A 16,458-nucleotide genomic window follows, 5' to 3' on the forward strand; every position below is an offset into this window, starting at 1 on the left:
ACTTGAAATTTGGCACGTGACCACTGTAGTGCGCTAATGTGCAAATGTCATCTTTTGTATCGGTCAAAGAAAGTGTTATCATGGCAGTGACATTTTCAAATTAAAAACTTACACAACAGTTGATTATGCAATCTCCCTCAGTTTCTGAACATCTGGCCTGAAATATTGAACAGAGTGCTAATGTAATGGCAACCATCTTTTAAAATGAAAATCAAACAAAAAATACTGTGAATTGGGTGAGCTCCCTCAGTTTTCTAGCATTTGACTTGAGGTTTCGCTCATGTAACCAGTGTAATCTTAAAATGAGTCGCACACTGATCTCACTGTTGAGTAATCTTGCTATGGTAACAACTTTTGTTACATTGTACTTTTTTTCAACAAAAGGCATACAAGAATATCATGAATTGAGCTAACTCTCTAAGTTTTAGGTGGGGGTATCAATTACATCCAGTTCGACTTGAAAATATTGGCCCAAGAAGGCCTTATGTGTGTCATTTGAATATTTAAATGATCCGAATTTCACATGCTTGTATCATCACTTGCAATAGCATTGATCAAAAGAAAGAGTATAATTTTTTTTTATGTTAACATTTTACAACCAGACTGGATGATCTATGTTGAATATTTGAATTATACAGCTGAGTAGGCAATTCAATTTGAACATTTGAATGATAGAGCCAAGAAGATATAATACTAGTATCAATTTCATTTGAAAATTCAACTTGATAGTGCCAAGAAGGCCAAAGGTATTCAGAGTGAGTATTTAAATTTGATATTTTAGCCTACAATAGCCATAATGTATCTCATTTGCATAGATAATCAAAGAACCAACTGACAGGGTCAAAGGTATTCCATTTTGATACTTATATTGTAGAGATGAGGCTTTCATTACATGTAATAGAATTATTGTGTTTTGTTGTGACAGATAGAATTTATTAAATATTTTGATCAACCTAGTAGCACGTGACTGTCTTTCACCTACTTACATTACTGTGTTATTTTGTGCGATTGAATGTGGAGAGTGTGAAATGATGTCGAGGTATCGACACTTCAAATTGTTAATAAGTTGGCATCACTTGGAATTTATTTCTCACTCTGAAGCGTTGAATCAACACTTCCGTGGTGTCAAATAAACACCAAATAATGCAAACTTATAACACTTTGAAGTGTTAGAATAACACCATGACAGGTGTTGGGGTATAGATTCTAACAACAAATAGTGTTGAAGTTACACCGTCATTGGTGTTAAAGGGTGTCAAAAGAACACCAAAGTGGTGTCAACTTATCAATAATCTAAGCAACACCAAAGCTGGTGTTGGTATATTTTAACACCACGGGTGTTGAACTTACACCATAACTGGTGTTGGGATGTCAAATGAACACCATTATGGTGTCAACTTTTAACACTCTCTTAAGTGTTGAAAAAACACCGAGGCTGGTGTTGGTATATTTTTACACCCTTTAACACCCATGGGTGTTGGATATTTTAACACCAGAGACGGTGTTACTTCAACACCAGATGGTGTGGTCCTTTATTGAAGTTCGGCCGGTGTTAGATTCAACACCAGTGGTGTTAAATCTAACACCACTGTTTTTGCAGTGAAGGGATTGCATAGTTTTGGTTTTGCTGGGGATTCATTTTTTTTTTCAAGAAAATTAGAAGTCACTTAGGAAATATTAGAGAGCATACAATTCTAAGGGAGATTCAAAGTGCATTTGATTAAAAAAAAAGTTTTGAAAACGAAGCATTTATCGGGACTTCTTTGTTTTTGGATATCACAGCCATTTCCAAACCAATATTTATCAAATAAACTTTTCATTTCTCTTTCATAGAATGATATGCTCTTTCATGTCTTGGAAATGTGAAACCCCATTTCAACCAAAACTAAACATCCCTTTAAATAAACATGTCCGCTTTCCCATGAATTCACCAGGTTACCCTCACAAATTATTCCAGTTGAATGTTTGCCGTGAACTTTAAGGCGACTGAATTCCACATCTGCGTGGCACGATGGATCACTTAATAATGCTTCTTAGTAGCAAATAGCCTTCAAACAGTGATGAAGATAACCGGTGAAATCTTACCAATGCAATGGGTGATGTTTTTGGTGCCAAGTCCCAGTGTAGACTGACCATCTGGACACTGGTCACACGTGAACTGCGTAGTTTTGCTCTGATAGAAGCCTATTTCACACTGCGTGCACTTCTCGGTTGTGTTGTCAAAGTGGAACCCAGACCCGCATGGAACTGCAACAAATATTCGAATAAAGAAGACGGGGGCAGAAGTTTTACTTATATTTTGCGGATAAATAGCAATCAAAATTTGTAATGACTATTGTAATATATTATACAGATGCAATCACTTTAAAAATCTCTTTAAAAATATCATTATGCATAGATGCTAGCTTCTTTTCAACCCCTTCTATTCATACGAGAGTAATCACTTTTTTCGTTATAATGCGGACTTATTTGATCAACAATGGTAAGCAGGCACTGTAAGATTTTTCTACGAATTCATTCTCACATACGTTTTGTAAGATTGCAATCATTCAGTGGCTGATAAAAAAGCTCTTATCATCTTCAAAAGAGGAGTTTATGTCACTGCTTTCAAAAGCAGCTACTAATTTTTATGAAAGCCTAATAGTAGACGGGGCTTTTTACCTCGAGATATGTAATAGGATACATTTCCTCCGTGAATATGATCATACTAACATTAAAGTTCAAACGGTAATGGCTGATTACAGTTTATCCCTATAATACCTTCCCGTGAATTTAATAACAGCATATTTCATCGAAGGGAGGAGGATAACATTTCTCATGCTGAGAAGTTCATCATAAAGTAGTGAGCATGCAATTTGTGATATTCAATCCTGTATAAAATTCTGAATGCAATTCTTACTGCAGTTGTAATCTTCGTTGTCCACCGTAAATCCAGGATCGCAGACCAGCTCTGCAAGTTCGAATTCAAACGAACCTTCATCCACTGTCAGTGTGACATTGATTGTCGAACTTAAGTTTGAAAAATTCAGAAGATCGTCCTCAAGGCATTGATCGACGTGATCTATCAATTTTCCTTCCCCTTCATATGCAGAATCGAAGTTACTCGTGCTGTCGTTCTGGCTAATATCCATCGAGCATCCAAAGGAGATAGTAAACCTAGAAAATAAAACCAGAGATTAAATACACACTAAAAGTGATGACAGGACGTTTGTACAGTTAGAAATATCGCACGATTACACATTAACATACAAACAGATATGTTTCCATTAGGGTTACAATGAAATGGAAATATATTTAGAAAATTATATACACATTTATGTATATCAATAGATTTATATTTATTTATAAATGAATTGAAATCTGTATTTCTTTATTTGTTTGGACCAGAGTAGAAACAATGAAATGTCTTCTTGATGAATGTGACTCAATGATTTCAAATTTAATAATTAACTTTTTGTTATCACTGAAATGTATACACTGTTTATATTCATTCCTTCGTATTGCATAAAAAGAAACTGTTTGATTTGTATTGCTGACAAATTATTAACAATATAGTTTATTAATCTTTACTTTCTAGATTTATTACTTAAAAAAAAACAGCAACTAACACATAGTCAGAATTATCAACGTCTGTCGTCCTCTTCCTTCGTTTTGCCGTCGACGGGCGAGAGCGACGTTGTCGTCCGGAGGTCTCCTGAGCGCTTCTCCGCTTGCGCCTGGCTCCACCATCGGACGGGCCACACGTGACTTCCACATATTCGACCGAGCACTCCACATCAGGTGTGCATGTCTCCGAGTAGAAGAATGAGTGCTCTAGAAGTTGTAAAAACGCCTCGGCAATCTGTGTATTGGTCTCACTTGACCCGCAGGAGCCGCTAAAATACTGTAGCGAACTAGGCAGATTTACTCGGTTTCCTCGTCTTGTCTCTATGGATTGACACGGGGAAGAAGTAGAACGAATAATAATTATTTTTCGCACGCACCACCGGCAGTTAATCTGTGTTACGCTCTTTTGATGTTGTACTTATTGCTACTGCTTTACGCAAGATTTCTTTTTTTTCCTTAACTGTTTTTATTTTTATGTCCGTATTTTTTTTTTTCATTTTTGACCTCCAAGGTAAATATAAGTAGAAACGAATAATGACCAAGGACAAGTGTTAAAACTATTCCAAATTGTATCAGGTACTATAAGGCGGAAGCTTATGTTGACTTGCAATGTTCAAAAAGCTTCGGGTGGCGTGGTGGACTCAATGAATGTTGTCATCTAAACTGTTGCAGCTGCTGTGAGGTAAAAAAAAAATCCCCGTTTAATCTCAGCACGCAGAGCAAGCTTATGTCTTGGGTTTAAAAATTTGGACTGTTTTTCCTTATAACAAAGTCAAGAAATTCCTGCCCAAATCCGTTTCCCGTAGTTCATTAAATTGCACACGCTTAACATTTTTTTTTTTTTGACATGATTAGTCAAGTATTGTTTGGCGCTCCAGCGTAACTCTGAGACACTCAATGAATTGCATAGGCGCCGGAAGTGGGGGGGCAGGGGGGGCGGCCGCCCCCCCAATCCAAAAAGTGGGGGGGCAAAACGCATTTTTGCCCCCCCAAAAAGCCCCCCCCCCCCAAAAAAAAAAATGATAAGAATAAGAATAAGAATAAATGAATAAACAAAGAAAAGAAAATAAATATGTATATATATGAATAAAAGGGAAAAAATATGGCTACAAACGGCAGCTTTTGGACTGTAAAATGTCAAAATTTTCAAGCTCGCTCGCTTCGCTCGCTCGCATCCAGCAGTTGAGCCCGGTGCGCCTCCCCCTTAATTTCTAAAGCGAAAAACATAGCTACGACGGCAGTTGTTGGACTCTAGAATGTAAAAATTTTCAAGCTCTCTCGCTTCGCTCGCTCGCATTGAATCGTTATGCCATTCTCCTAATGTTGCTGACAGTAATTGCCAGCAGTTGCGCCCGATGCCCCCCCCCCTTAATTTCCAGAGCGAAAGATATAGCTACAAACGGGAGTTTTTGGACTGTAACATGTCAACATTTTCAAGCTCGCTCGCTTCGCTCGCATTGAATCGTTATGCCACTCTCCTAACGTTGCTGCCAGTAATTGCCGGCAGTTGCGCCCGATGCCCCCCTTAATTTCCAAAGCGAAAGATATAGCTACAAACGGGAGTTTTTGGACTGTAAAATGTCAAAATTCTCAAGCTCGCTCGCTTTGCTCGCTCGCATTGAATCGTTATGCCATTCTCCTAATGTTGCTGCCAGTAATTGCCAGCAGTTGCGCCCGATGCGCCGCCCCATTAATTTCCAAAGTGAAAGATATAGCTACAAACCCCAGTTTGGGGACTGTAGAATGCCAAAATTTTCAAGCTTGCTCGCTTCGCTCACTCGCATTGAATCGTTATGCCATTCTCCTAATGTTGCTGCCAATAATTGCCAGCAGTTGCGCCCGATGCGCCCCATTTATTTCCAAAGCGAAATATATAGCTACAATTAAAACTCCAGTTTTGGAACTGTAGAATATCAAAATTTTCAAGCTCGCTCGTTTCGCTCGCTCGCATTTTATTGTTGTGCCATTCACCTTATGTTGCTGACAGTATATAATTTGTCGATCGTTTCACACCGTCATTCCATAATCCATGTAAGGAAAACTTACAATGTTCCTCAATGACTGCGTTGTTGAATGTATCACATTCCGTAATGTATTGTAGTCCCATTATTGCTCTCGCACACACGCACAAGCATACAGAACGTCAAAATTACTTTATGGTTCCCCCATGTTTCGACCCACCGTACGCCGCTTTACATATATATATATATATATATATATATATATATATATATATATATGTATATAATAGATGTGTGTGCGTGCGTGTGTGTGTGTGTGTGTGTGTGTGTGTATATATATGTGTATATTGTGTAACATATGCATGGTCTGATCTTGAGCCCCCTCCAATGTTTGCCCCCCCAATCCAAAACTGCTTCCGGCGCGCCTGATTGCCAACTAGTACAATGTGCTGTCTGTCAAAGTGTCACGAGCGATTGACAACCCTGCCAATGCCGGGTACCCTTGCAAGGGTTTCGTAAAACAGTCAGATACGATTTTACTTAAAGGGAAAATCCAGTCCAAATATGATTTATAATCTAACTACAGAGAGTAAAGTTTTGATCGAAATCGGGTAAAAAATTATGAGGTTATGACATTAATTTTCGAAGTTTCGCTACTTTTTTTTTTCAGGAAAGAGTTCTTGAACGGTCAATCTGAATATGCAAATGGCACAGTGAGCTTGTCATCCCCTCACAACTTGCCATATAGTTTGTACATACAATTTCGAAGTTTCCAGTTTTTAATTTAAACGCAATTATGCCCAGGGCTCATATCTTGGTATATCTAACCAATCACTGTTCTGAAGATATTCAACCAGGAATACCATCATGTTTCAGGCTTAAATGGCAGAAACATGGAATTTTCGTCATTTTTTTTTTGGTACACGATCAATGGAAAAGTATGAGGGTATGCAATGGTTAGCTCACTCATTTGCATATTTATATCCACTGTATAAGAACTGTTTTGCAGAATTAAAAAAAAAAAACTTCAAATGTCATGACTTCCTTATTTTTAATCCGATTTCAGTTAGATTTTTACTGTTGAACTCGTAATATTTTATTAAACTAACTTATATTTAAACTGAATTTCCCCTTTAAAAGTAACAAGTGGGACACACCACTTTACTACATTTAAAGTGTTACGATATTTTGCATGATTATTGGATATTTTACACAGAATACAGCTGTAATTTGTCACGGAGTTCACTCACCTGTGCAGTCAGGCACAAGAGAAGTAGGCTGCCATATGCCTGAACTTCCACACACATACAGATCAGGGACTGACGGCGAGTTTCTGGGGATGTCGTACCTCTCTTGGCACAGAATGGAACAAAAAGTACCGTGTGTCCATCCGTCACAAGCCAGTGCTCCATTGATTGGTGGGTCAAGGGACAAGCAGGGGACGGCTGAATGAAAAAAAAAAACACACACACACAAACAAACATATTAGATCCAAATAGAGAAGTAACAATTCATTCTTGATGGATTATTTCCAGAGTTCAATTGACTGTACAGATCATGCGAAATGCCTTGCACATTTTACAGCTCCGGATACAGGGCGTCTAAGCAGCGGGCCGCGGAAACGTTGGGGAGGGGGTGGGGAGATATTGGGGCTCAATACCCCACACACATTGACACTTACACAGTACACACACATACTCACACACACACATTTAAATTTTAAAAATCACAACAAAACAGATGATTTCATCACACACATATACAAAACAACAATAACAAATGTTCCTCAATTCCTGACAAGTATAACATAAAAAAAACAAAAAGAAAAACCCCAAAAGGCAGAATTAAAAAAAAAGTGAGATTACATCAAAAATACGCTCACATGAAGTAGGAATTGCGTTTCTTGAGGGAATATCTCGTATATATATCCCCAGCGCAATGCGAATACGTGTTTGTACTTTTGTGATTTGTTTTCGCTTGAGCGTGACTAAAAAAATCTGAGAGATTTCAATAGGTCATGATCAGGCTCTAATCAGCCATATAATTCCAAACACATCACTTGCACAGCACCTAAAAACAAACAAAGACACAAACAAAGCCACAAACGCACGAGCAGCATACGACCCGGAATTCCATGATTTCACGAGGAATTCAAAAAACAATGCCAAAGACTTCCACGTACGTTGGACACTAATGGTGAAGGAGCACGTGGTTGCCCTCCCGTTGTCCGTGTTGGTGGCTGTGTACTCGACGAGGTGATCGCCGTACATGAAATCCCCCGTGTGGTTATCATACGCGCTGCTGATTGAAAGCTCGTCTCCCGTCACTTCTTCGAAAATTGGCGCGTCCCAAGAGACAGTAGTTGTCTGCTCACTGCTAAGGAGACTCTGATCTGGTGGACAGTACACCAGGACAGGTACCAGATCATCTGCGAGGGAAAATATTGGTATTCTGATTTCTCGAAGGAATTTGAGTTTTATCAAATATCAAACTAGATTAAGTCATTATTTCTATGGAAAAAAATTGTTTAATTGTGGGATGATGACATGGACAGCTTACGACTTACGACGCCTATCTAGATTACAAAAATCAAAACGAAAAATTACAACTAAAAGTTCGAATTCGTGAATGGTAAGTGTTCAAAACCCACCTTGCACGTAAACATGAAACTGGCACGAGACGCTGTTGTTTGCATCGTCCGTAAAGGTGTAGATGCAGAGAGTGTCCCCAGTGAAGTTATACGGGGATGTCAAGTCAGGTGGTGACGTCAGCACCTCAAGATTGGTGTCAGCTGAATCAGTGGCACTAGGAACTTCAAAGGCAACCTCCACTCCCCAGGATTCTGTCTGGATAGCCGTGATTGGGGCCGGACACGAGGTCAAAGTTGGAGCCGTGAGGTCTTGGAAAAATGAGCAAGCAAAGATAAATTAGGATAAGTAAAACAAACATGCTTGTTTTCTTGTTAAATAAAAAAAAAGAACGGTAAGAAAACTATAAGCTTTCTAAATTGGGTTGAAATATATATCTAAACACCGACTGTGAACTGAAATTTGTTTCAATGATATTGAAGGCTGTACGAATAAGAATCATTGCCATTATCATTATAGTTATTCACAATGTTATCATCATTATCATTTTCATTGTCATTACTATGATTATCAGATATTGTCAATGTTATTATATTGATTGGATAGCGTGTAACTTTACAAAGAATAAAAATCCGAAATGTTTGAAGGGCTTGCAACCAAAAGGCGCTAAATCCATTGAAATATGATGGATTTAGCACCTTTTGGAAGCAAGCTCTTAACCACTTTTGCAATGATAATATTGCACCGCCAAAATCTTCCCAAGATGTTCAATTTAAAATCAGCAGTGGATGGAATACTTTTAAGTCATTACGCATTTGTTTTTGCATGTATGTGTATGTCGGAGTGTGCGTTTGCTTGTGTGTGTCTGAGCGTGTGTATGTGTATGGGTGTTGACATGATCCCTTTGTACAATGTACATTCTAAATTTAATCCATCATGCTTTCAGAAAAACCTTCTGAGAAAGGTTTGGTGTATATTGGCAGAAAGCTGTATAGAAAAAAAGGGTCATTATTAACCTCGGCATGCAATGTTGGATGAACTGTTGATGTAGCGGCTCCATTGACCATCATTTCCACAAACAGTTGGTCCTCCATCGCCTTCTAACGTTCTTCCATTAGGACAGTACGGGGTACATGAGGTTCCCACCTGAACCTGGGATGACCCTGCACATGTTGCTGGACTCACGGAGACGTACATCGGTAGCTCCAGTGGATCGCAACGATACGCTGCTCATTACAAATTGAACAGAATAAAAATGAAGCCGGGAACAACAGAAAGATGGCATAAGAACAAAAATCAATACCATCAGATCTGACTATCACGTTATACCTAGCTTCTTTCATGAACCTTGATACATTGGCTAACTTTTGACAAATCTTTTCCATTTGATATTCACATTGCAATTGAGTCTACGACACAAAGCTTCCAGCCGGATTTGCTTGGTAATCACAGGAGCAATGTCTAAATCATGACATATTCATAACACTTTTTATTGAGGTAGGAGAAAGTTATGCTTTGGATGGTTTTTTTTCTCTCTTCAAGATTTGTCCTGTAACACCTGGAACCCGGTAAGAGAATTTAGGGCACTAAAACAAAAGGAATGTACAGGACATATGCCAGGTAGATTGCGCCTTTACTTTCTCTCTGAGTACATGAACGCATTATGGATATTTGTAAAATCTTCACAAAGTATTCAGCGTAGTTTATGGATTTTGGAATAGAGTATGGTAATGTGTGTAATAGTTTAATATAATTAGACAGAGTGCTACGAAAGAAGATATACTTTCATGGCAGAATGCTGACGTAGATATTAAGTTAACTAATATTTAATAATAAATATCAAAAGGTCATTGCATCATAATAGGACCCTCGCAACACTTCAAGTGTTAAGAAATTGCTACCGACACACTAGGTAATTATCTTTATATGCCAATAGAGGAATGTGTACAATTCAACCATCAGTAATACATTAAATGTATTTCTTGCATTCATTTGATAGTTTCCAAAAAAGGATCTTCTAAATTAATCATGTCTCATTTTATTTAGATAAATTAAATCTTGCAAACCTTCACACATTGGAGCTTCAGTCTCTGCCCAGTACATCCTGGTTCCGTCAAACTCACAGGTGACATTACTGGATCCAGTCAGGTGATAGCCAGAAGCACAGGTCACATGACATGTGGATCCCCAGTGAGTGTCACATGATCCGTCGAAGGAGCCTCGTGCAGGTAACAAATATGATGAGCATCTCCGTACTAATAAAAAAGGAAGGACAGGAAAATAAGCATTTTCACGTTGCGTGTATACAGAACACACGAACATCAATCAGCCATTAGCCTAGGTGTTAGGCACGTGTTGCTTCATTGCTACGAGTCAACTGCATAACACTCTTTTATTACATTGTAACAAATTATGATATTGTTGTTGTTTTATGTACACTTGATTTTTCTAAGAATTGATAAGGTAAACAACCTAAACGCATAATCATCACATCGATGCAAATTATTATTTTTTTTTTCAGAAACCCGCAACTGTAGACATAAGTAACGGATTGTATACACTGTGATAATGGTGCGACAATAAGCAGATCGGCCTACAGCGCGTATTCCTCTTACAGCGAAATCCTCGGATCAGCCGATTTTTCTGTCGTTGCATCGAAATTCCTTTACAACAGACAGTAATGCATACAAGATTTACAGATAATAAATGCAGTGCATTATACAATAATGAGTACTTGCACTGGAATCTATAACTGAGTATACTTAATTCGTCACCATTTTGTAGTCTTCTATGTATGATCGCCATCACTAACGGTACTTTTATCCTCATCATCACTATCGACATTACGCATATTTTGTTTTCTCTCGCAAAAAAGTAGGGTGAAGTTTCATCACTGCCCATATCTCAGGCCCTGAATTATGTACCCCGGGTTGTCTATGCACTTTGTAATTGCAGTTGTGGTGCATTTATTGTGAATTTCTTTCGACCGAATGTCTGGACATCAGTATTTTTTCCTCCCTGATTGCCATCTGTTTTGTCTTGACCCTTTTTGTAGCAATGAATTCTTCTTTTCGCCACATTAAAGGTTTTATATTTTGCCCCCAGCTGAAGGGTGACAATTAGACAGAGAAAAAGTCACAATTGTCTTACCAGACCACAAGGGTCTCAACAGAGGACTGTCTTACCATCTACAGACACTTCAAAGGAGCAGGTCCTGCTGTTGCCCGCTGCGTCCTCCGCAGTGCAGCTGACCCTGAGGTCACCTTCATCCATCTCACCCATCTCCTGGTCACATGATACCAGGGGATCTTCCCCGCTGTTGTCGACTGCAGTCACATTCCAGGTCACGTTGGCGCGCACTTCACCGCGTTCTGGATGAATAGTTTCATCGCCGGGGCACGAGATGAAATTCGGAGCTTCGATATCTGGGTGTAGTACGTGAAACAGAGAAAATCTTACTGATAATTTAAGCTTGACGCAATCAAATTCAAAAATACCGTAATATAAATTGTGAATTATATTTATATTTGTGTGTTGCTGCAAGGGGATACGTCTGACTAGTATATAAACATAATCATTTGTGCCTTAAAACCCTGTCACTGGCTGCTAAATTAAAAAAACAAATAACTTCCAACAAATAGCAAATTTGACTACATTTCCCTGTTATTCACATGTGCCCACAAGTGACAAACATCATTCTTGAGCACGACTATAAACTGTGTTAACCAGTCATTCAATCCTGATATAGGTTAGCTGCTCGTATCATACTCACCAATGCCCTGCTGTAAGGGACAAAAATCGCTCTGTTACATTTGAATGAACAGAATGTTTAATCATTCCAATCATTGTAATCATTATGTTTAAAGAGAGGTGTGTTCAAATCAAATATCTAATGTATAGGTGAAGAAAAATGTATATTACAGCACGTTATTTGAGCATTGTAACTGAATACGAAAAAAAAATATATATATCTTTTTTGAAGTGAATACTCGACTTCACATTATGGTAATGAATATTGTCAGTATGGTTTCAATCAACCACTTTCATAATATGTCATGAAATAAGACAAGTTTATAGTGTTTACGAATTCAGTGTACACTGTGTATGCTGACTTCAGACAACTATTATATCCGAATATTTGCCCTAATAGCTTTTGGGTGTTTACACTGGGAATCAAGATTTTCTCTTCACCTGTACACATGACCTGTGAGAGGTCACCTGGTGTCCATTGACCATTCCCCTGACATTCCAACACAGCAAAGTTTGAAGGCTGGAGACGGTAGCCACTCCTGTCACATGACACCACGCACTGCTGACCGAAGACTGGACTGGACATACAGTCTGATGGAATGACCGTCCCGCCCGTTGGAGGTTGGAGCTCATTGCAAGATGTTGCTGATGGTTTATTGGTGGTATTAAAATAATGGCAACTCCAGTCAATCACAATGAATTGACATTGATTTTGTAGATTGAAATCGACAATGGTGAACACTATGACCCAAATTCACGAAGGTGGTACAAACTGTCCATGGTTTAAACCATGGACAAAGACCGTAGTTTTGCATGGGGCGTCATGTGTCGGATGACAAATTCCGTAACGAAATAACCCATGCTACACTTGGCGTCCCATACAAAACTACGGTGTTTTTTTTCAAGGTTTAAACCACGGACAGATTGTACCACCTTCGTGGATTCGGGCCTATATGTTACCATAATCCCGCGAAACCTTCTGATACATTCACTATGGTTTAGCTTTATGATTGTATAACCTCTGAAATCCAGTAGAACATGACATCCTTGAATTCATCGATGTCTATGAGACTAATTCTGTAGTGCTTACTCTTTGCGACTCCTGTCCATGGAGCTTGACCATAAATCGTGCTTTGTATTCTAATTTTCTGAAAAAAAGACGTTTGGTTGAATTGCATTGATCATGGATCAAATGAATGAACAAAAATTGTTTCCTGCATCTTTCAGTTAATACAAATTACAATTATCTGATGTTCCTTGTCTGTCTGACTCCGATACCAACACGTATGATTTTAATAATAAATTACCTAGGTACGTAAAAATAACTACTAAACTAGAAATGTAGCTATGGCGACTGGTATGCCTCCGCCATAATGCATGGTACTCCGAATAGATCTATAGCACAATGCCTTGACAATGTGTGATATGATAGTTTCACATAACTGGCAAAATATTCCCGATGGAATCCCATTCTCTTTGCTCATTTTTCCAATGATAAAATATTAAAATGACAGGTTTGTCACACATGCATTGAATGTTCACTTTCCTTGAACTAGGTTTATTTGGATGAATGGCTATACTGTCTATAAATAAGAGTGCAGGTATTTGGGGATTTGTACCCAACTTTTGACCCTTTTATAAGTTAAAGAGGATTTAGCACTTTCACTTGACCTTTGACCTTTTGTCCTTTGACCTTTTGATATTACAAAGAAACTTCCCAGAGAATCTGTATCGGGTAATACATGCATGCACTCAGTTTCAAGAAAAAATCCTGCAGGCATTGCATAAATAAGAGGGAAATAATGCATTTTGATGGGTTGACCTACACCTTTAACCCCTGACCTTTGAACCATGACCCCTAATTTCCCTACATGATCACTGCCAGTCAGTACATGCATATATACTAAGTTCCATGAAGATACCTTGAAATATTTGTGAGATATGAGAAAAAAGTGAAATTCTAACATTTTCACTTGACCTTTGACCCTTTACCTTTGACCTCACGACTGAAAACTCTCTCTGGGGAATCTTTATTTGGTAGTTCATATATACACCAAGTTTCAAGAAAGTACCTCTAGGCATTGCAGAGATATAGGGGAAATAGTGGAATTTTGAGCATTAAACCTTGACCTTTTGACCTTTGACCTCAAGCATGTGCACCCAAAAGTTGATAGGCACAACCTTGCCCACTCATACATATACATGCCAAGTTACATTAGGATACCTCTAACGGCTTTTTTAGATACGCTGTCCACAAAATTGATTACGGACGGAAGGACGGACGGAAGACGGACGGACGGACGGACGTACAACCCGAAAACATAATGCCTCCGGCGACACTTCTTGGCGGAGGCATAGAAAGCTTAACATTCACATTTTGAAATCCTATGGCCCGAAATCAGGAAGGTGGTACAATTGAAACCATGATTTAAACCACGGACAAAGGTAGTAGTTTTGTGTGGGGCGCCACGTGTCGCATGGCCTATTTCGTTAGGAAATCAGTCATTTTTCATTTCGTCGACAAAATGACTGATTTTTGATTTACGAGATTCAATTTCGAATTTAAACATCGACAGGAACAGTTATGAAAATGATGATAATACAATAACAGTAGCCTACCTCAATATCATTATTATCATCACTTCATTCCAAGGTAATCCAATGCAGTTCATTTTTTTTTCAAAACAATAATTAAGAAAATGCATAGGCAAACTGTAATTGAATCACACGAAGAAAAGAATGTCGAAAAAAAGAGGGGATTGCTAAAAAAAGGGCTACCATGTAGAATTCAGTTCTCTCATGAGCACCAATTAATAGCCATCATCATCATTATGGTCGTCGTACGTCATCGCAATCATCATCATCATCATCACGTTTTTTGTTTTTTTTGTCTATACGTTAACCTTTTTAGTGTAACCACTGCGCTACCAGACCGTCCAGCCATTATTGTCATTACCTTAGTGTTACGAAGTACCCACATTAATAGATTGAGAGGGACACGGCAGGTCAAAACGTCTTGTCAAGGGACATAGGCACATGGCACGATCCAAACTCGGTATCTTCGATTGGAAGTCTTCAGTCTTATCTACTATGCCGCGATAGTGCCCCCGCTAAGACGATCCAAGTGGCTTAAAACAACGACAGGGATATTGATTGAGAATAATGGGAGTGCATGGTATCTATAACTACCTACCATTACAGGAGAAATCTTGGCTGGTCCACGTCCCATCTGCCTGACATCTTGGCAAATTGTCTCCCACTCCCTCGTAGCCATAGGGACAGTACAATATGCACTGGGTGCCATAGGTCTCTGTGTTAGGCGGATCTTGAGTGCATCCCGACCTGATGCCGTTGTCTGGAACGGGATATGCCGGACAGGTTCTAGCTGTGAAGAAATCAAGCAGACTTTACAAGTATAGTTAAGCCGTGCGTAAGTATTATGTGAACAATCTCTCCTATTTCCAGTTTTGCTTTGTATTTGTGGTTTGGGCTGTGTTTTGGTTGGGTTTGTGAATATGTTTCTTCTGTTGGGTAATACTTATTTACAGGGTCTTCTCCACTTGACTCTAAATTGTGAGTCAATTGATGGTGAATGAATAAGAATAACGATTAAAAAAAAATCCAAACCTTACTCAACCACATTGCACTGGCGGTCAATCAGTAATCAAAGTGTAATTTTTACATTGATGTACACACCGAACATTAATACCGACATGCTAAATTGCTTCGAAAATCAACAAATGATTTACAAAAAGTGTCAACAAGACAGCAACACAGAGCCAATTATGTAGGGAAGGTGTTAATAAGGGTGAGCAAGTAGGCGAGGATCCCCCCTCCCTGATGACAACATCATATTATGATAACATAAATCTGTAGAGGCAATCATACGTTCACATGTCGGCTGAGTTCCATCCCAATACGCCGATCCCTGAGCGTCAGTCAGCTCGCACGTCCGCTGTGTTGGTCCAGAGAGCTCGTAACCCTCATTACAGGTAAACGAACACTGAGTGCCATAAACGAGGTCGCTGCTGCAGTTTACGACGGACCCGTGATGGGGTGTCTGAAGTTGCTGGCATCGCTTGACTGTACGGAGTGAATATTGAAGAGTTGATGGTATATGGATTTATGTCCTCTTTTTTTGCGCTGCAATTATCGCAAGAATGGCAAGTAGAATATAAAAGGCCCCACTAGATTTCTATTTTGACATCTAATAATCTAGAACTGTAAGATTTATCTTGTTCGATTTTTTTCTTGTTCTGCCTCGATTTTGTAAAATTCTGTAACAATTCTTTGTCGAAATGCCTCCTTCAGTCATCACGTCAAAATAGATGGAATTGTATAACGAGTAAAAAAAAAGCAAAGTAACTGTTCTGATTTCAATGTTGTTACAGCCTGGAGGTTCTACCGAAGTCTTTTAACATGTGTGTTGTCAAACCAAAGAGTAAATATAAAATGCCATCCTACTTAACACTAGCAGATTTTTAGAAATTACGCCAAATCACCGACTGTCATTGCGATGCATCAAGACTTGATTCGATTCCTTACCTGTTACT

At 38.8% G+C, this 16,458-nt stretch overlaps 2 protein-coding genes and 1 long non-coding RNA gene across 3 annotated transcripts in view; all 3 read right to left on the reverse strand.

Moving 5' to 3' along the window:
* LOC139727381 (uncharacterized) overlaps positions 1 to 3,683 on the reverse strand; it is a 39,691-nt gene extending 36,008 nt beyond the window's left edge. The window contains exons 1-3 of the mRNA XM_071638340.1: positions 3,609 to 3,683; positions 2,900 to 3,156; positions 2,086 to 2,247 (exon numbers count right to left, since the gene is read on the reverse strand). Of these exons, the coding sequence (XP_071494441.1) occupies positions 2,086 to 2,247; positions 2,900 to 3,131 (394 nt within the window). The 5' untranslated portion in view covers positions 3,132 to 3,156; positions 3,609 to 3,683. The remainder of the gene's footprint in view (positions 1 to 2,085; positions 2,248 to 2,899; positions 3,157 to 3,608) is intronic.
* A 130-nt stretch (positions 3,684 to 3,813) lies between these two features.
* Positions 3,814 to 7,836, reverse strand: LOC139727390 (uncharacterized). Its single transcript, XR_011710747.1, has 3 exons — positions 7,750 to 7,836; positions 6,818 to 7,012; positions 3,814 to 3,927 (listed from the first exon to the last, which is right to left on the reverse strand). It is a non-coding gene; the product is annotated as an uncharacterized lncRNA (long non-coding RNA).
* Positions 7,837 to 8,206: 370 nt separating this feature from the next.
* On the reverse strand, positions 8,207 to 16,417 carry LOC139727382 (P-selectin-like). Its single transcript, XM_071638341.1, has 8 exons — positions 16,408 to 16,417; positions 15,794 to 15,988; positions 15,099 to 15,290; positions 12,347 to 12,550; positions 11,341 to 11,580; positions 10,222 to 10,410; positions 9,172 to 9,381; positions 8,207 to 8,466 (listed from the first exon to the last, which is right to left on the reverse strand). Exons 1-8 carry the CDS (start codon positions 16,415 to 16,417, stop codon positions 8,207 to 8,209), a joined length of 1,500 nt encoding a protein of 499 aa, XP_071494442.1.
* Between the last annotated feature and the right edge of the window lie 41 nt (positions 16,418 to 16,458).

This window comes from Diadema antillarum, unplaced genomic scaffold (genome assembly GCF_040938485.1).
Source record: "Diadema antillarum isolate AM-2024a unplaced genomic scaffold, OU_Dant_1.0 seq00000129_RagTag, whole genome shotgun sequence".
Lineage (NCBI taxonomy): Eukaryota > Metazoa > Echinodermata > Echinoidea > Diadematoida > Diadematidae > Diadema > Diadema antillarum.

Coding starts and splice junctions, on each gene's coding strand:
- LOC139727382 (XM_071638341.1), bottom strand. Junction 15,291..15,793: donor AACTCAGCCGACATGTGAAC/GTATGATTGCCT, acceptor ATTTCTTCACAG/CTAGAACCTGTCCGGCATAT. Junction 11,581..12,346: donor CTCACAGGTCATGTGTACAG/GTGAAGAGAAAA, acceptor TACTACACCCAG/ATATCGAAGCTCCGAATTTC.